The 16541-nt window shown below is 50.6% G+C and overlaps 1 protein-coding gene across 1 annotated transcript in view; it reads right to left on the bottom strand.

The window, feature by feature from the left end:
- LOC132836287 (calpain-1 catalytic subunit-like) overlaps positions 1-16541 on the bottom strand; it is a 54871-nt gene that overhangs the window by 30183 nt on the left and 8147 nt on the right. The window contains exons 2-5 of the mRNA XM_060855679.1: positions 9334-9615; positions 7546-7615; positions 1422-1540; positions 755-888 (exon numbers count right to left, since the gene is read on the bottom strand). Coding sequence (XP_060711662.1) covers positions 755-888; positions 1422-1540; positions 7546-7615; positions 9334-9573 — 563 coding nt within the window. The 5' untranslated portion in view covers positions 9574-9615. The remainder of the gene's footprint in view (positions 1-754; positions 889-1421; positions 1541-7545; positions 7616-9333; positions 9616-16541) is intronic.

Raw genomic sequence — 16541 nt, forward strand, 5'->3', positions numbered from 1 at the left:
TCCAGCATTCTTCCCCCACCCTTGTCGAATTTTGTGTTCTTCAACCAATGTAGACAAGCTCTTTTGTTCATCTGCACTGCCAAAAATACGCCACTCCCTACACCAGGCCTGTTTTCCCACACTGGACCTCACAGCCTGCAGTGTTATGACACTGCTCATCTAAGTATTTTTTAAAGGTTGTGAAATTTCCTGCCTCGACTGCTCTCCCAGGCAGCAGAGTCGAGACCCCAAACACCCTTGCTTTTCCTATAAGCCCCTCAAAACCTCTTGCCTTTAGGCACACTCCCCTTTGTAATTATCCCTCACTCGCCAAAACTCCAGAGACTGCGGGCCCGGTCTCCTCAATCTCCTCTCAATCCCACCGCCTCAGCGGTCAGTCTTGGTGACCCTCTGCTGCAGCAGATATGTCCCACCTCAGAGAAGGAGAGCAGGATCTCTCAGACACAGACACAAACGCGCGACTCCAGGGTCAGGTCTCGGCAGGAATCTCGTCAACCCCTCGATAAACAACTCGCAGGAGGAGGAGGATACAGGGAAAGGGTGAGGGATTGACGAGGAACATGGTTGACCTCCTAATGCCTGGGGTGCAGGGATGGGAGTGGGGCGAGAGAACGCTTGGGATCATTTACAAAACACCTCTTGACTGAAGGGCCCCACCAACATTCAGTGGGCAGCCTGACACGGTAGGCCGTGAAGGGAAGGGTCAGGAGGTCAGGCGTCACCCAGCGAGCGACAGAGAGTGGCTGGGACTCACTTGGCGTAGGCTTTCTCCAGGAGGGCACTCCAGAACTCATTCCTAGCCGCCGAGTGCACAAACACCAGCTTTCCATCTTTTACCGGGAGTCGGTCATCGATCACCACTTCCACCCATTCACCAAACTGCCAGAACTGTAAAAAGGGGGAATGGGAGTTACCATCACTCAGGAACCCTATCTGCCCCAATCCCACCTGGGTTTGGAAGATTCCACAGCACTCCCCTCAGCCCCACTCACCTAGAAATGGAAGACTCCACACCAACCCTCTCCCCAACTACACCCCCCCCTCAAATACCTGGAAATGGAAGATTCTATACGTCCACCCCCAAACTATCTCAAAATGGAAGATCCCACACTTTCCACCAAACCCCTCCCCCCCCCCCCTCAAAACTACCAGGCAATGGAAGATCCCACACCTCCCCAGCTCCACTACCTGGCAATGGCAGATGCCACACCTTTCCAACCTCTCCCCTCCTCCAAACTACCTGGAAATAGAAGATCCCACACCCCCACTACCTGGAAATGGAAAATTCCCCTACCCTTCCACCTGCAAGTGGAAGATCCCACACACACCCCGACTACCTGGAAGTGGAATATCCCACACCCCTCCCGCCTCCAAACCACCTGGAAATGGAAGCACCCACACACCCCACCACCCCCCACTACCTGGAAATGGAAGATCCCGCAGTAGCCATGCTGGAAGCTCTGGCCGTGGGGTACCACTCGATGGAGGATCTTCTCGTTCAGAGTCAGGGAGGCGATGGCTGCCAACAGCCAGCAGTCACCTGGAAAACAAAGCACCTTGGTCACAGGATCGGTGCGCCCCGGGAGGGATGGGGTAGCGATCGGGGATGTACCCTGGGGAGGGATGGGGTAGCCCGGGGATGATGCCCCCTGTCAGGGTGAAGTTGTGGACTGGAGCCCCACCCTGCTCCCTGAGGGGAGACAGATACAACCCCCACCCCACGGAGAAGCCCAGGCCTCACTTATGGCCTGCTGACTCTGTGCTCAGTGAACCCACTGCTGAGGGCCCTGGGTGAGAGGGGAGAGGGAAAGGGAGCTACTCCGGGCCTGCACCGTGAGGCTCACATAGGGAGCTGCCTGCCTGAGCCTGGGGACTGTCTGAGGGCCTCGGAGGTCAACTCATACCTTCCCCCAACCCGCCCCGCCCCCCCAAAACAACATTGATTCTTCCTCACTCTCCTCACGCCTAACACCTACCCTCCAACTCCTCTCCCTCACCCTGCCTTCACACCCTGACCCCACCCTCCCCCTCCCCCTCCCTGACTCCACCCTCCCCCTCTATCCCCCTGCCCTCCTCCTCCACCTCCCTGACCCCACCCTCCCTCTCCCTCCCTTGCCCTGACCCCCCACCCTAACCCTCCAGCCTTGTCACTGAGGAAAACTGTCAATCCTGGCCTTGGAATATACAGGCCGACTGTCGTACTTGTAGAATCGTTTACCGCGGCCTGGACATACTGGAGGGAACGTTCCAGAACCGGGGACCTGCCGCGAAGGTAAACGTTCCATTGAAATGAATGGGTTCACATCTATCTGCGGTTTCAGGTTTCCGGGGTAGGCCTTGGAATATATCCCCCGTGGATACGAGGGGGGGAGGGGGGGAGAATACTGTACCCAGTGACCAAGCACTCACTGCTCTCTAAGGGAAGAGAATTCCAATGACCCTCCGGAAAATAAATAGCCCTCACCTCCCTCTTCAAAGGGATGCCTCTTATTGTTAAACCCTGTCCTCTGCCTCCCTCGTGAGGGGAAAGAACCTCACAGTATTCACCCCGTTTCCCGTTCAGGATGGGACATTACAAACCCCTCATTCTCTGACCCTCCACTCACTCAATCTGCTCAACTGGTTTGAAAAAGCTAAGTCCTTTCAACCCCAGAATCGCTCAAGCGAACGTTCACAGCCAACACGGTTAGGTCCTGCCTGATGGAGCAAAACAGAAAGTGTGTACGGACATGGTCTCACCCAGGCCCTGCACAGCTGTAAAATCCCCCGTTCTGTTATATCCTGTTCCCCTGACAGCGACCCCCCCCATCCCCCCCAATCTCGCACTCGCCTTCCCGATCACTTGCTGTGTCTGCAGACTAACATTCTCTTAGTCAAACAACACAGAAACAGACCCTTCGGCCCAACCAGTCCGTGCCGACCCGAACCCCAAAGTGAACCACTCCCCCCTGCCTGCCTGCTCCGGGCCCATATCCCTCCAAACCCTTTCCTTTCCCTGTCCTTATCCAAATGCCTTTTAAACATTGTAACTGTACCCACACCCATACATGAACCCCTCCCCTCGGTATAAAAGCATTGCCCCTTGTACCATTGTTTTTAAAACCTCTCTCTCTCCCTAAAAATGAGCCCCCTGGTCGTGAAATCTCCCGTCCTCGGGGAAAACACACCGACCGTTAACTCTATCTGTTCCCTTCAGTATTTTATAAACTTCTAACAGGTCACCTCTGAACCTTCTACACAGCAATGAAAAGTCCCAACCTTATCTATCCTTTCTTTGGAACTCAAAACTCCCATTTCCGGGAACATCCTGGTCAATCCGAGCCCCCTCCAGCTTGATAATATCTTTCCTGTAACTGGACACAGTAGACCAGAAGAGGCCTCACCAAAGACCTGAGGAATCTCATGTACCAAGACGTTCAATCCCTCTGTTCCACAGCGTTCTGCAATCTCTCTTTTTCTTTTTAATTCCACATTTGTTTTGTGTATTGCATTTAAATGTCACCGCCTGCTGTGCAGGGCACACCCCGCCTATTTCGCTGCCAAATATTAAGCCAGTCCCTCTGGTATTCGGCAGAGTGAGCACATCTCTAACTGTGTCATCCACAGTGTCACAGGGGGAATTTCCAGGAGAGGCTGGGTCATTCAGTATATTCAAGCCTGAGATGTAATTTTGAAGGGGGATTGAGCAAAGGCTTGAGGATGGTCAGGTCAGCCATGATCGCATTGACTGAGGGCAGACTCGATGGGCTGAATGGCCCATGGCAGTGACCTCAGCTTGCTGCTCCCGTTGGAAGACCCGGAGGAGGGGGAGCTGCCGCAGATTCCCTTCCTGCAGTGTCCAGGACGTGGGAAGTTCAGCGGTCGTTCGGGCTACAGTCCTGAGGCACACTGAGCTGTTCCTTGTGTTTAGCGTGTTCCCAAACATCCTGCCCAACGGTGGGGTCACTGCGTGTTCCAGGCAGAAGGAAACATTGACGCTGGGAACAAAGAGCCAGTGCTTCTTGGAAACAGTGATCACTCCCGGTTACTGAATAACCCATGGGTGCAGTCAGGCGTGGAAACACCGGTCTGGCTGTATTCTGTGGCCAAATATTTCCCACAGGTATGTGACTCTCCCACTGCACCTCTCACTCATTTCACACACTGTCACACTCACTCAACTCACACTGTCATCGTCATGCACACATACTCAACACACTGTCACACGCACACACACAACATACTGTCATGCACACGCACAACGCACTGTCACTCACACGCACACCACACTGTCTCTCACTCACACACACACACACGCAAACAGTCTTTCACTCACACACACACACACACACACACACACACACACAAACAGTCTCTCTCTCACACACACACACACACACAACAGTCTCTCACCCACACACACCAAACAGTCTCTCACTCACACACACACACACACACAACACAGTCTCTCACCCACACACACAACACAGAGTCTCTCACTCTCTCTCACACACACACACACACACACACACAACACACTGTCTCTCACTCTCACACACACAACACACTGTCTCTCACCCACACACACACACAACAGTCTCTCACTCACACACACGCAACACAGTCTCTCACTCTCACACACTCAACGCACTATAACACACACACACACTCAACGCACTGTAACACACACACACCCAACGCACTATAACTCACACACACACTCAACTCACACTGTCACAATCATACACGCACAGTCACTGACCTCTGTCACACTCATGCACACGTTCTCACATATTTACACACGCACACAGACATATTCAGATGCACACTCAGAAAGTGAGGTCTGCAGATGCAGGAGCTCGGAGTTGAGGAGTGTGGTGCTGGAAAAGCACAGCCGGTCAGGCAGCATCCTGAGGAGCTCGAGAGTTTCTCAGCTCCTTGGATGCTGCATTCCTGACGAAGAGCTTCTGCTCAAAACTTCGACTTTCCTGCCCCTCGGATGCTACTTGGTTGGCGGTGCTTATCCAGCGCCACACTCTTCAATATTAAGATACTCACACTCACACTCACACTCATGTGCTTGTCCACACGCACGCACACACTCTCACATTGCCACACTCTCTCTCAGTGTCACTCTCAGTTACGCTCACATAGCATCACTCAAGTGGTGGAGGTTGGTACAATTACAGCATTTAAAATGCATTTGGATGGGGATATGAATAGGAAGGGTTTAGAGGGATGTGGTCCAAATGCTGGCCATTGGGACCAGATTAATTTAGGATATCTGGTCGGCACAGATGAGTTGGACCTAAGGGTCTGTTTCCATTCTGTACGTCTCTGTGACAATGGAAAGCAGTGCATCCTGATACCAGAGGGAGAGATATTAAACTCTGCTCACCCTAAACACACACATCCTCCCAAAAGGGCAATTTACCTCCCACAGAGACACACCCATTCTAAGCCAGCTCAGATTACAATTCAAACCTGCATCTACATAATTTACAAATTCCTCATCTCAAAACATCTCCACGTTAACTGGCTAAACCAACCTGTCTTGAAGTCTAAGAGAGAAATGTTTGTTCAACAAAGGAATAAAGGGGTACGGGGCAAAGGCAGCTTTATGGAATTGGGCCCCAGATCAGCCATCAGACAGACTCGAGGGGCAGAATGGCCTACCCCAGTTCCTAGATTTATATACCACCCATAACTGTGTCCAATCTCCCAAGCTACATCGGGAATATATGATGCTGAAAAGGTGACAGAGACAGGGAGGGGGTGTAGGGGCCGGAGGGGGTGACAGAGATGGGGAGGGGGTGTAGGAGGTTACAGAAATAGGAAGGGGGTGTAGGGACTGGAGGGGGTGACAAAGATAGGGAGGGGTGTAGGGGTTGGAGGGGGTTACAGGGACGTGGAGGGGGTTACAGAGATAGGGACGGAGTGTAGGGGCTGGAGGGGGTTACAGGGACAGGGAGGGATTGGACGGGGTTACAGAGATAGGGAGGGGGTGTAGGGGCTGGAGGGGGTTACAGAGATAGGGAGGGGGTGTAGGGGCTGGAGGGGGTTACAGAGATAGGGAGGGGTGTAGGGGGCTGGAGGGGGTTACAGAGATAGGGAGGGGGTGCAGGGGCTGGAGGGGGTTACAGAGATAGGGAGGGGGTGTAGGGGCTGGAGGGGGTTACAGAGATAGGGAGGGGTGTAGGGGGCTGGAGGGGGTTACAGAGATAGGGAGGGGGTGCAGGGGCTGGAGGGGGTTACAGATAGGGAGGGGGTGCAGGGGCTGGAGGGGGTTACAGAGATAGGGAGGGGGTGTAGGGGCTGGAGGGGGTTACAGAGATAGGGAGGGGGTGTAGGGGGCTGGAGGGGGTTACAGTGATAGGGAGGGGGTGCAGGGGCTGGAGGGGGTTACAGATAGGGAGGGGGTGCAGGGGCTGGAGGGGGTTACAGAGATAGGAAGGGGGTGCAGGGGCTGGAGGGGGTTACAGAGATAGGGAGGGGGTGTAGGGGGCTGGAGGGGGTTACAGTGATAGGGAGGGGGTGTAGGGGCTGGAGGGGGTTACAGAGATAGGGAGGGGGTGTAGGGGGCTGGAGGGGGTTACAGAGATAGGGAAGGGGTGTAGGGGGCTGGAGGGGGTTACAGAGATAGGGAAGGGGTGTAGGGGGCTGGAGGGGGTTACAGAGATAGGGAAGGGGTGTAGGGGGCTGGAGGGGGTTACAGAGATAGGGAGGGCGTGTAGGGGCTGGAGGGGGTTACAGTGATAGGGAGGGGGTGTAGGGGGCTGGAGGGGGTTGCAGTGATAGGAAGGGGGTGTAGGGGCTGGAGGGGGTTACAGAGATAGGGAGGGGATGTGGGGGCCGGAGGGGGTTACAGAGATAGGGAGGGGGTGTGGGGGCCGGAGGGGGTTACAGAGATAGGGAGGGGGTGTGGGGGCCGGAGGGGGTTACAGAGATGGGGAGGGGGTGTAGGGGGCCGGAGGGGGTTACAGTGATAGGGAGGGGGTGTAGGGGGCTGGAGGGGGTTACAGAGATAGGGAGGGGGTGTAGGGGGCTGGAGGGGGTTACAGAGATAGGGAGGGCGTGTAGGGGGCTGGAGGGGGTTACAGAGATAGGGAGGGGTGTAGGGGCTGGAGGGGGTTACAGAGATAGGGAGGGGTGTAGGGTGCTGGAGGGGGTTACAGAGATAGGGAGGGGTGTAGGGTGCTGGAGGGGGTTACAGAGATAGGGAGGGGGTGTGGGGGCTGGAGGGGGTTACAGAGATAGGGAGGGGGTGTGGGGGCCGGAGGGGGTTACAGAGATGGGGAGGGGTTGTAGGGGGCTGGAGGGGGTTACAGAGATAGGGAGGGGGTGTAGGGGGCTGGAGGGGGTTACAGAGATAGGGAGGGGGTGTAGGGGGTTACAGAGACGGGCACCAATACACTGGCTTCTTCCTTATGTAAACTCCAAGCTGTCTTTATTAAACCCTACTGCGGGAATACAACCTATGTACCCCAGAAGCTTTGGGTTGTTAATGTAGTATCACTGATAGCGCACTACAGGCTAAATCAGACTGTACTGGAACTGTGACCTTACCCAAACCTCCCTGACAAATGTCAGTGCGTGTCGCTCCATCCACGATGAACTGTGGGTTGGAACATATTTCCTGTGGATACACAAAGGCAGTTAGTTGTTGACACCTTTTGGAATCACGACATTTCAGAAAGAGGCCATTTGACCCATTAAGTCCACTCTGCCCCTCTGAAGAGCATCCCATGCTAGTCCTGTAACCCTGCAATTCCCATGGCTAGCCTGCACATCCCTGGGCACTATGGGACAATTTCCCATGGCCAATCCACCCTCACCTGCACATCCCTGGGCACTCTGGGGCAATTTAGCATGGCCGATCCACCCTAACCTGCACGTGCCTGGGCACTATGGGGTAATTAAGCATGGCTGATTCACCCTAACCTGCACATCTTTGGACTGTGGGAGCAAACCCATGCAAGTCTCTCGGAGAAGGTACACACTGCACACAATGGCCTGGGGCTGGAATCGAACCTGGATCCCTGGTGCAGTGAGGCAGCAGTGCTAACCACTGAGCCACCGTGCCGCCCAGAACAATTGAGCTTAACTGTGCTCCAATCAACCCTTCAGTAGGGTATACCTGAGCCATTATTACCGTCAAGGTGACATCTATTGGCCGTGTCTGTTAATCTCACCGGGACACTCGCGCTCACACTCAGAGACATCAGAACGAGAGCACTGTGTTTTTTTCCCTGAAATAACAAGCAGCTAGAAGTTTGGCATCCCATTCCTACAGGGGGCGGTGGTGGTGTTCCCCAGTCCGTGTGTGATCTTCCCAGTGAAATGCACACTGAGACAGTGACCGGGCTGAAAGAAGTAAACATGAAATACTGCTTCAGTTGGAAGGTGTGTTTGAAACCTCTGACAAGGAGGTGAAAGGGGAGTGTTATACCTTCTGCAATTGTGAAGGAGTGAGGAAGTGTTGGGAATGATGGAGGAGTGGAACAGTCCTGATGGAACATTGCAACAAGGGTCAGTCCCATCTGGAGGAACCACACCTCCTGATCCAGCTGGGGCACTGAATAACCTCTAAGCATGGATTCCGACCTGCATCCCTCTAACAATGGCCCATCTCTCCGCCCTGTCATTTATCGGCTGCTTATGTTCTGTGTCTTCATTATATCCAGGGTCATTTTCACACTCACCGCCCTGCTCACACTCACCAACCTTACCACACTCACCGTCCCACTCACACTCACCAACCTGACCACATACCGCCCCACTCACATTCATCATCCTGCTCACACTCACTGATCTGACCACACACCGCCCTGCTCACACTCACTGACCTGACCACACTTCACCCCACTCACAATCATCATCCCGCTCACACTCACTGCCCTGCTCACACTCACTGACCTGACCACACACCGCCCCGCCCACACTCACTGCCCTGCTCACACTCACTGACCTGACCACACACCACCCCACTCACAATCATCATCCCGCTCACACTCACTGCCCTGCTCACACTCACTGATCTGTCCACACACCGCCCCACTCACAATCATCATCCCGCTCACACTCACTGCCCTGCTCACACTCACTGACCTGACCACACACCGCCCCGCCCACACTCACTGACCTGACCACACTCACTGTCCTAACTACAGACACCGCCCCGCTCACACTCACCGCCCCGCTCACACTCACTAACCTTACCACACTCACTGTCCTAACTACAGACACCGCCCCGCTCACACTCACCGCCCCGCTCACACTCACCAACCTTACCACACTCACTGTCCTAACTACAGACACCGCCCCGCTCACACTCACCGCCCCGCTCACACTCACCTTTGGCCTTTTCCAGCAGATGCCGTACGTTTTGGAGGAGTGCGGGCCTAGCTCTTTATACCCAATGCTGGTGGAGCCTGCAGGGAAATGCGGATCCTCGAACAGACCCCCTCGGGCGAGGTAGTCATCACGGAGCCTCTCGTAATCCTGCCCGAGGTACTTGAAGGCCTGGTCGTGTCTGCCTGCCCCCAGCTGTTTCTGCCTCTGTTTGTAAACTCTCGCTGCGAAGCCTGAGTGCATCCTCACATCAGCTCAGTCTGCAGCCTGCACGTGGATAAACACCTACACAAGGAAGACAGCGAGAGGCAGAACCCAGTCAGAACTCTGAAACAAGACGCCAATATTTACAAACCTCAGGTCTGGGAGATTAACACCTCAGAAATAGGCCCCTTCAAGCCATCGAATCTGTGCTCGTGAAAATCAACCACCAAACTACGTACAGGCCGCACACTGGCTCGCCTTGCTGCCCCACACCCAGCCGGGGATCCAGGTCCTCCTATCTCCCTGTCCCTCGACAGAGCATCCCACCCTATTCCTGTATCCCCCACATTTCCCATGAATCACCCACCCACCTTGCACATCCCTGGACACAATGGGATAATTTCCCACGGCCAACCCACCCTAACCTGCATATCCTTGGACACTGTGGGACAATTTCCCATGGCTAATCCACCCTGACCTGCACATCCCTGGGCACTATGGGACAATTTCCCATGGCCAATCCACCCTAACCTGCACATTTCTGGGCACTATTGGACAATTTAGCACGGCCAACTCACCCTAACCTGTACATCCCTGGACACTATGGGATAATTTCCCACGGCCAACCCACCCTAACCTGCACATCCCTGGACACTGTGGGATAGTTTCCCACGGCCAATCCACCCTAACCTGCACATCCTTGGACATTGTGGGACAATTTCCTATGGCCAATACACCCTAACCTGCACATCCCTGGGCACTACGGGACAATTTCCCCATGGTCAATCCACCCTAACCTGCACACCTTTGGACTGTGGGAGGAGACCGGAGCACCCAGAGGAAACCCACGCAGACACGGGGAGAATGTGCAAACCCCACCCAGACAGTGGCCCGAGGGTAGGATCGAACCTGGGTCCCTGGCGCCGGGAAGCAGCAATGCTAACCACCGAGCCACCGTGCCAATGGCAATGTTACAAGGAGATCAAACCGGGGAGAACTTCACAGTCCGGGAGAACTGAGCTGTTAGGCGGGAAGGATGAGAAAGATGGTCCGGTCACACTGTTCATGGGTGAAGTGAAGACAACTGTCAGAGTGATCCAGGATTGGATGATGTCGAGTCCATTGGGTAGCATAAAAGCAATGCAGGCAATAAGACATTGGCCAGACAGACCCCCAAAACAGTCATGGCTCTGTGTGAAAGGCTAGAAACCAACAAATCATAGGAGCGTGTAAAGGAGAGTCAAGCAGCAAAGGTGGGTGACTTTAGTCTTCATGTTGACTGGGTGAATCAAACTATAAAGGGTAGCTATGACAATACTTCATTTGGGATCATTTTCATCTGGGAAACTGTCATGGAACCAATCAGGGAACAGGCCATCTTGGATCTAGTGGATAACGAGGCAGGTTCTCCATGTGTTCTCCCTGCTAGAGGAAGGATGTTGTGAAACCTGAAAGGGTGCAGAAAAGATTTACAAGGATGTTGCCAGGGTTGGAGGGTTTGAGCTACAGGGAAAGGCTAACAGGCCTGGACTGTTTTCTCTGGAGCGTCAGAGGCTGAGGGGTGACGTTATAGAGGTTTATAAAATCATGTGGGGCATGGATAAGGTAAATAGACAAGGTCTTTTCTCCAGGGTTGGGAGTCCAAAACTAGAGGGCATAGGTTTAAGATGAGAGGGGAAAGATTTAAAAGGAACCTAAGGGACAACTTTTTCATGCAGAGGGTGATGCGTGTATGGAATGAGCTGCCAGAGGAAGTGGTGGAGGCTGGTACAGTAGCAACATTCAAAGGCATCTGGATTACAAAGGATTTAGAGGGATATGGCCCAAATGCTGGAAAATAGGTCTAGATTAATTAAGGATATCTGGTTGGTATGGATGAGTTGGACTGAAAGGTCTATTTCCATGCTGTACATCTCTATGACTCTAAATGACCTCTGAGTTTTAAAAAAAATCACATTGGGAGTAGTGATCATAACATGATAATACTTAATATTCACTTTGAGAGTGAGAAGATTGAGTCAGAACAAGTGTTTAACTTAAATAAAGGGAATTGCAATGGAATGAGAAATTGAGTTAGCTGATGTAGATAGAGGAGCAGAAAAGCAGTGGGCACGAGTGGCAGACATTTAAGAAGGTAATTTGTGACACTCCAGCAGTAAGGAGGAAAGAGTCAGAGAGAGGGTTAAACCAACTATGGCTAACCAAGGTCAGGAGAGTATCAAGTTAAAAGAAATTGCACATCAAGGAGGTAAAAGTCAGTGATAGCCCCAAAGACTGAGAATAAGTAAGAATCCAACAAAGTAAAATAATAAAGACACAGAAAATATACTTCAAGGGCAAACTAGCAAGGAATATAAAATCTGACAGTAAGAGCTACTGTAAATATATAAAATGGGAAGAGAGGTCAAAGCGAACACATCCCCTTCGAAAATGAATCTGGGGAGATGCTTTTGGGGAACAAGGAAATGGCAGAGCAGTTCAACTCGTATTTTGTGTCAGACGTTACGGTGGAAAATACTTCAAACATTCCAATAATACTAAAGAATAAAGGGGAGGAACCTCACCGTCACTAGAGAAGTCGGATTAGAGAAACGCAAGGCAGCTAAGTCCCCTGCCTCTGATGGTTTATATCCTAGGATCCTCAAAGAGGAAGCTGGAGAGATAGCGGATGCATTGGTTATAACTTTCCAAAAATCCTTGGATTCTGGATTGGAAAACTGCCAATGTGGCACCCTATTCAAAAGGGAAGGAGGCAAAAAGCATGTAACTATCGACCAATTGGCCGAACATTTATTGTTGGGAAAGTATTGGAATCAATTATTTAGGAAGTGATAGCGGGAACATTTGGAAAATCACCACCTGATCGAGCAGTGTCATGAAAGGGAAATCGTAGCTGACTAATGTCTTCGAGATTTTCAAGGAAGTTTCAACCGGAGGCGATCCGGTCAGTGTGGACTTCCAGAAGGTGTTCGAGAAAGTGCGTCGCAAAAGGTTAAGTCACAAGAGCCTGCAGTGTTGGAGGTGGGTTACTGGCCAGAATAGGGAATTGGCCGAGTGGGGATAAGGGATCTTTTTCAGGTTGCTGACCCGTGACCAATGGACTCCACAGGGATCACTGCTGGGATTGCAACTGTTTCCAATAAATATTACCATCATTTCCCATTAAATATTACCATGGTTTCCCACTAGATATTACCATTGTTCCCATTAGATATTATCATTGTTTCCCATTAGAATGTAACCTGTTTCCCATTAGATTTTACCATTGTTTTCCATTAGAATGTAACCTGTTTCCCATTAGAATGTAACCTGTTTCCCATTAGAATGTTACCTGTTTCCCATTAGATTTTACCATTGTTTTCCATTAGAATGTAACCTGTTTCCCATTAGAATGTTACCATGGTTTCCCACTAGATATTGCCATTGTTCCCATTAGATATTATCATTGTTTCTCATTAGAATGCAACCTGTTTCCCATTAGAATGTTACCATTATTTCCCATGAGGTATTACCATGGTTTCCCATTAGATAATTTCATTGTTTCCCATAAATATTACCATGGTTTCCCATTAGATATTACCATTGTTCCCATTAGATATTACCATTGTTTCCCATTAGAATGTTACCATGGTTTCCCATTAGATACTATCATCGTTTTCCATTGGGCATTACCATGGTTTCCCACTGGATGTTATCATTGTTTACAATATATATTACCATTGTTTACAATCCTTGTGATCATTGTTTCTGATATATATCAATGACTTGGGGGAAGGACGTGAATGTACTGTCGCCAAATTTGCCGGCTAATTGGGAATGCAGATTGTGGGAGGGATACAAACAGTTTATTGGGAGATATTGGTAGGTTAAGAGGGTAAAAAGTTGGCAAATAGAGAATAATGTGTGAAAATGTGAAGTTGTTCATTTTGGAAGGGAGAACAAAAGAATAGTGTTATTGAAATGGAGAGAAACTGCAGGAAGCTGCAATACAAAGGGACTTAGGAGAGGTTATGTACAACGCACAGAAAGCCAGTACCCAGGGGCAACAGGTAATCAGGAAGGGTCGTGGAATGTTGCTCCTTATTTCAAAGGGGTTAGAGTTTAAGAACAAGGGAGCCTTATGGTAACTGAACATGGTGCTGCGGAGACCACAACTGGAGCACTATGAGCAGTGATTTAAGGAAAGATATCATTTTACTGCAGTCAGTTCAGAGAGGGCTCACTAAGATGATGCCCCGTATGGAGGGGCTCTACTCACTGCAGTTTCAAAGCAGGAGGGGTGATCGCATTGAAACATGCGGGAGTCCTCAGAGGCTTGGCAGGGTAAATGCTGACAGGATGTTACCCCTCAAGGGAGAGTCCACGACAAAGAGGCACGGAATAAATGGGCCAAATGGCTTTTCCTGTTCGTATTCCTTATGGTCTTATAAGAGAGGAGACCTATCGACCTCTGTGACAATGAGACTTTATCTTCACCGAACGGTTCAGCCTATGTGCTGAGACTATGGCCTTGGTTCCAGACACCTCCGTCATCAGAAATGTCTTTCCTGCATTTACCCAGTCCAGACCTATTACATTTTTATAGGTTTCGAGGAGATTCCACTCATCATTCTGAACTCCAGAATACAATGTTAACTGACAGTCACTCACTGTGTAACCGTACAGAGTCAGTGTTTATACAGCAGGGTAAGGGTCACTCACTGTGCAACCGTACAGAGTCAGTGTTTATACAGCAGGGTAAGGGTCACTCACTGTGTAACCGTACAGAGTCAGTGTTTATACAGCAGGGTAAGGGTCACTCACTGTGTAACCGTACAGAGTCAGGGTTTATACAGCAGGGTAAGGGTCACTCACTGTGCAACCGTACAGAGTCAGTGTTTATACAGCAGGGTAAGGGTCACTCACTGTGCAACCGTACAGAGTCAGTGTTTATACAGCAGGGTAAGGGTCACTCACTGTGTAACTGTACAGAGTCAGTGTTTATTCAGGAGGGTAAGGGTCACTCACTGTGTAACCATACAGAGTCAGTATTTATACAGCAGGGTAAGGGTCACTCACTGTAATTGTACAGAGTCAGTGTACGGTTACACAGTGAGTGACCCTTTGCCTGCTGAATAAACAGAGTCAGTGTTTATTCAACAGGGTAATGGTCACTCACTGTGTAACTGTACAGAGTCAGGATTTATTCAGCAGGGTAATGGTCACTCACTGTGTAACCATACAGAGTCAGTATTTATACAGCAAGGTAAGGGTCACTCACTGTGTAACCGTACAGAGTCAGTATTTATTCAGGAGGGTAATGGTCACTCACTGTGCAACCGGACAGAGTCAGTGTTTATACAGCAGGGTAAGGGTCACTCACTGTGTAACCGTACCTAGTCAGTGTTTATTCAGCAGGGTAAATAAGTCACTCACTGTGTAACTGTACAGAGTCAGGGTTTATTCAGCAGGGTAACGGTCACTCACTGTGTAACCATACAGAGTCAGTATTTATACAGCAGGGTAAAGGTCATTCACTGTGTAACCATACAGAGTCAGTGTTTATTCAGCAGGGTAAGGGTCACTCACTGTGTAACCGTACAGAGTCAGTGTTTATACAGCAGGGTAATGGTCACTCACTGTGTAACTGTACAGAGTCAGGGTTTATTCAGCAGGCTAAGGGTCACTCATTGTGTAACTGTACCTAGTCAGTGTTTATTCAGCAGGGTAAGTGTCACTCACTGTGTAACCGTACAGAGTCAGGGTTTATTCAGCAGGGTAAGGGTCACTCACTGTGTAATCGTACCTAGTCAGTGTTTATACAGCAGGGTAAGGGTCACTCACTGTGTAACCGTACAGAGTCAGTGTTTATTCAGCAGGGTAAGGGTCACTCACTGTGTAACTGTACAGAGTCAGTGTTTATTCAGCAGGGTAAGGGTCACTCACTGTGTAACCGTACAGAGTCAGGGTTTATTCAGCAGGGTAAGGGTCACTCACTGTGTAACCGTACAGAGTCAGTATTTATACAGCAGGGTAAGGGTCATTCACTGTGTAACCATACAGAGTCAGTGTTTATTCAGCAGGGTAAGGGTCGCTCACTGTATAACTGTACAGAATCAGGGTTTATTCAGCAGAGTAGGGGTCACTCACTGTGTAACCGTACAGAGTCAGTGTTTATTCAGCAGGCAAAGGGTCACTCACTGTGTAACCGTACAGAGTCAGTGTTTATTCAGCAGGGTAAGGGTCACTCACTGTGTAACTGTACAGAGTCAAGGTTTATTCAGCAGGCTAAGGGTCACTCACTGTGTAACTGTACCTAGTCAGTGTTTATTCAGCAGGGTAAGTGTCACTCACTGTGTAACCGTACCTAGTCAGTGTTTGTTCAGCAGGGTAAGGGTCACTCACTGTGTAGCCGTACAGAGTCAGTGTTTATTCAGCAGGGTAAGGGTCACTCACTGTGTAACGGTACAGAGTCGGTGTTTATACAGCAGGGTAAGGGTCACTCACTGTGTAACCGTACAGAGTCAGTGTTTATTCAGCAGGGTAAGGGTCACTCACTGTGCAACCGTACAGAGTCAGTGTTTATACAGCAGGGTAAGGGTCACTCACTGTGTAACTGTACAGAGTCAGTGTTTATTCAGGAGGGTAAGGGTCACTCACTGTGTAACCATACAGAGTCAGTATTTATACAGCAGGGTAAGGGTCACTCACTGTAATTGTACAGAGTCAGTGTACGGTTACACAGTGAGTGACCCTTTGCCTGCTGAATAAACAGAGTCAGTGTTTATTCAACAGGGTAATGGTCACTCACTGTGTAACTGTACAGAGTCAGGATTTATTCAGCCGGGTAATGGTCACTCACTGTGTAACCATACAGAGTCAGTATTTATACAGCAAGGTAAGGGTCACTCACTGTGTAACCGTACAGAGTCAGTATTTATTCAGGAGGGTAATGGTCACTCACTGTGCAACCGGACAGAGTCAGTGTTTATACAGCAGGGTAAGGGTCACTCACTGTGTAACCGTAC

This window comes from Hemiscyllium ocellatum, chromosome 46, assembly GCF_020745735.1.
Source record: "Hemiscyllium ocellatum isolate sHemOce1 chromosome 46, sHemOce1.pat.X.cur, whole genome shotgun sequence".
NCBI lineage: Eukaryota > Metazoa > Chordata > Chondrichthyes > Orectolobiformes > Hemiscylliidae > Hemiscyllium > Hemiscyllium ocellatum.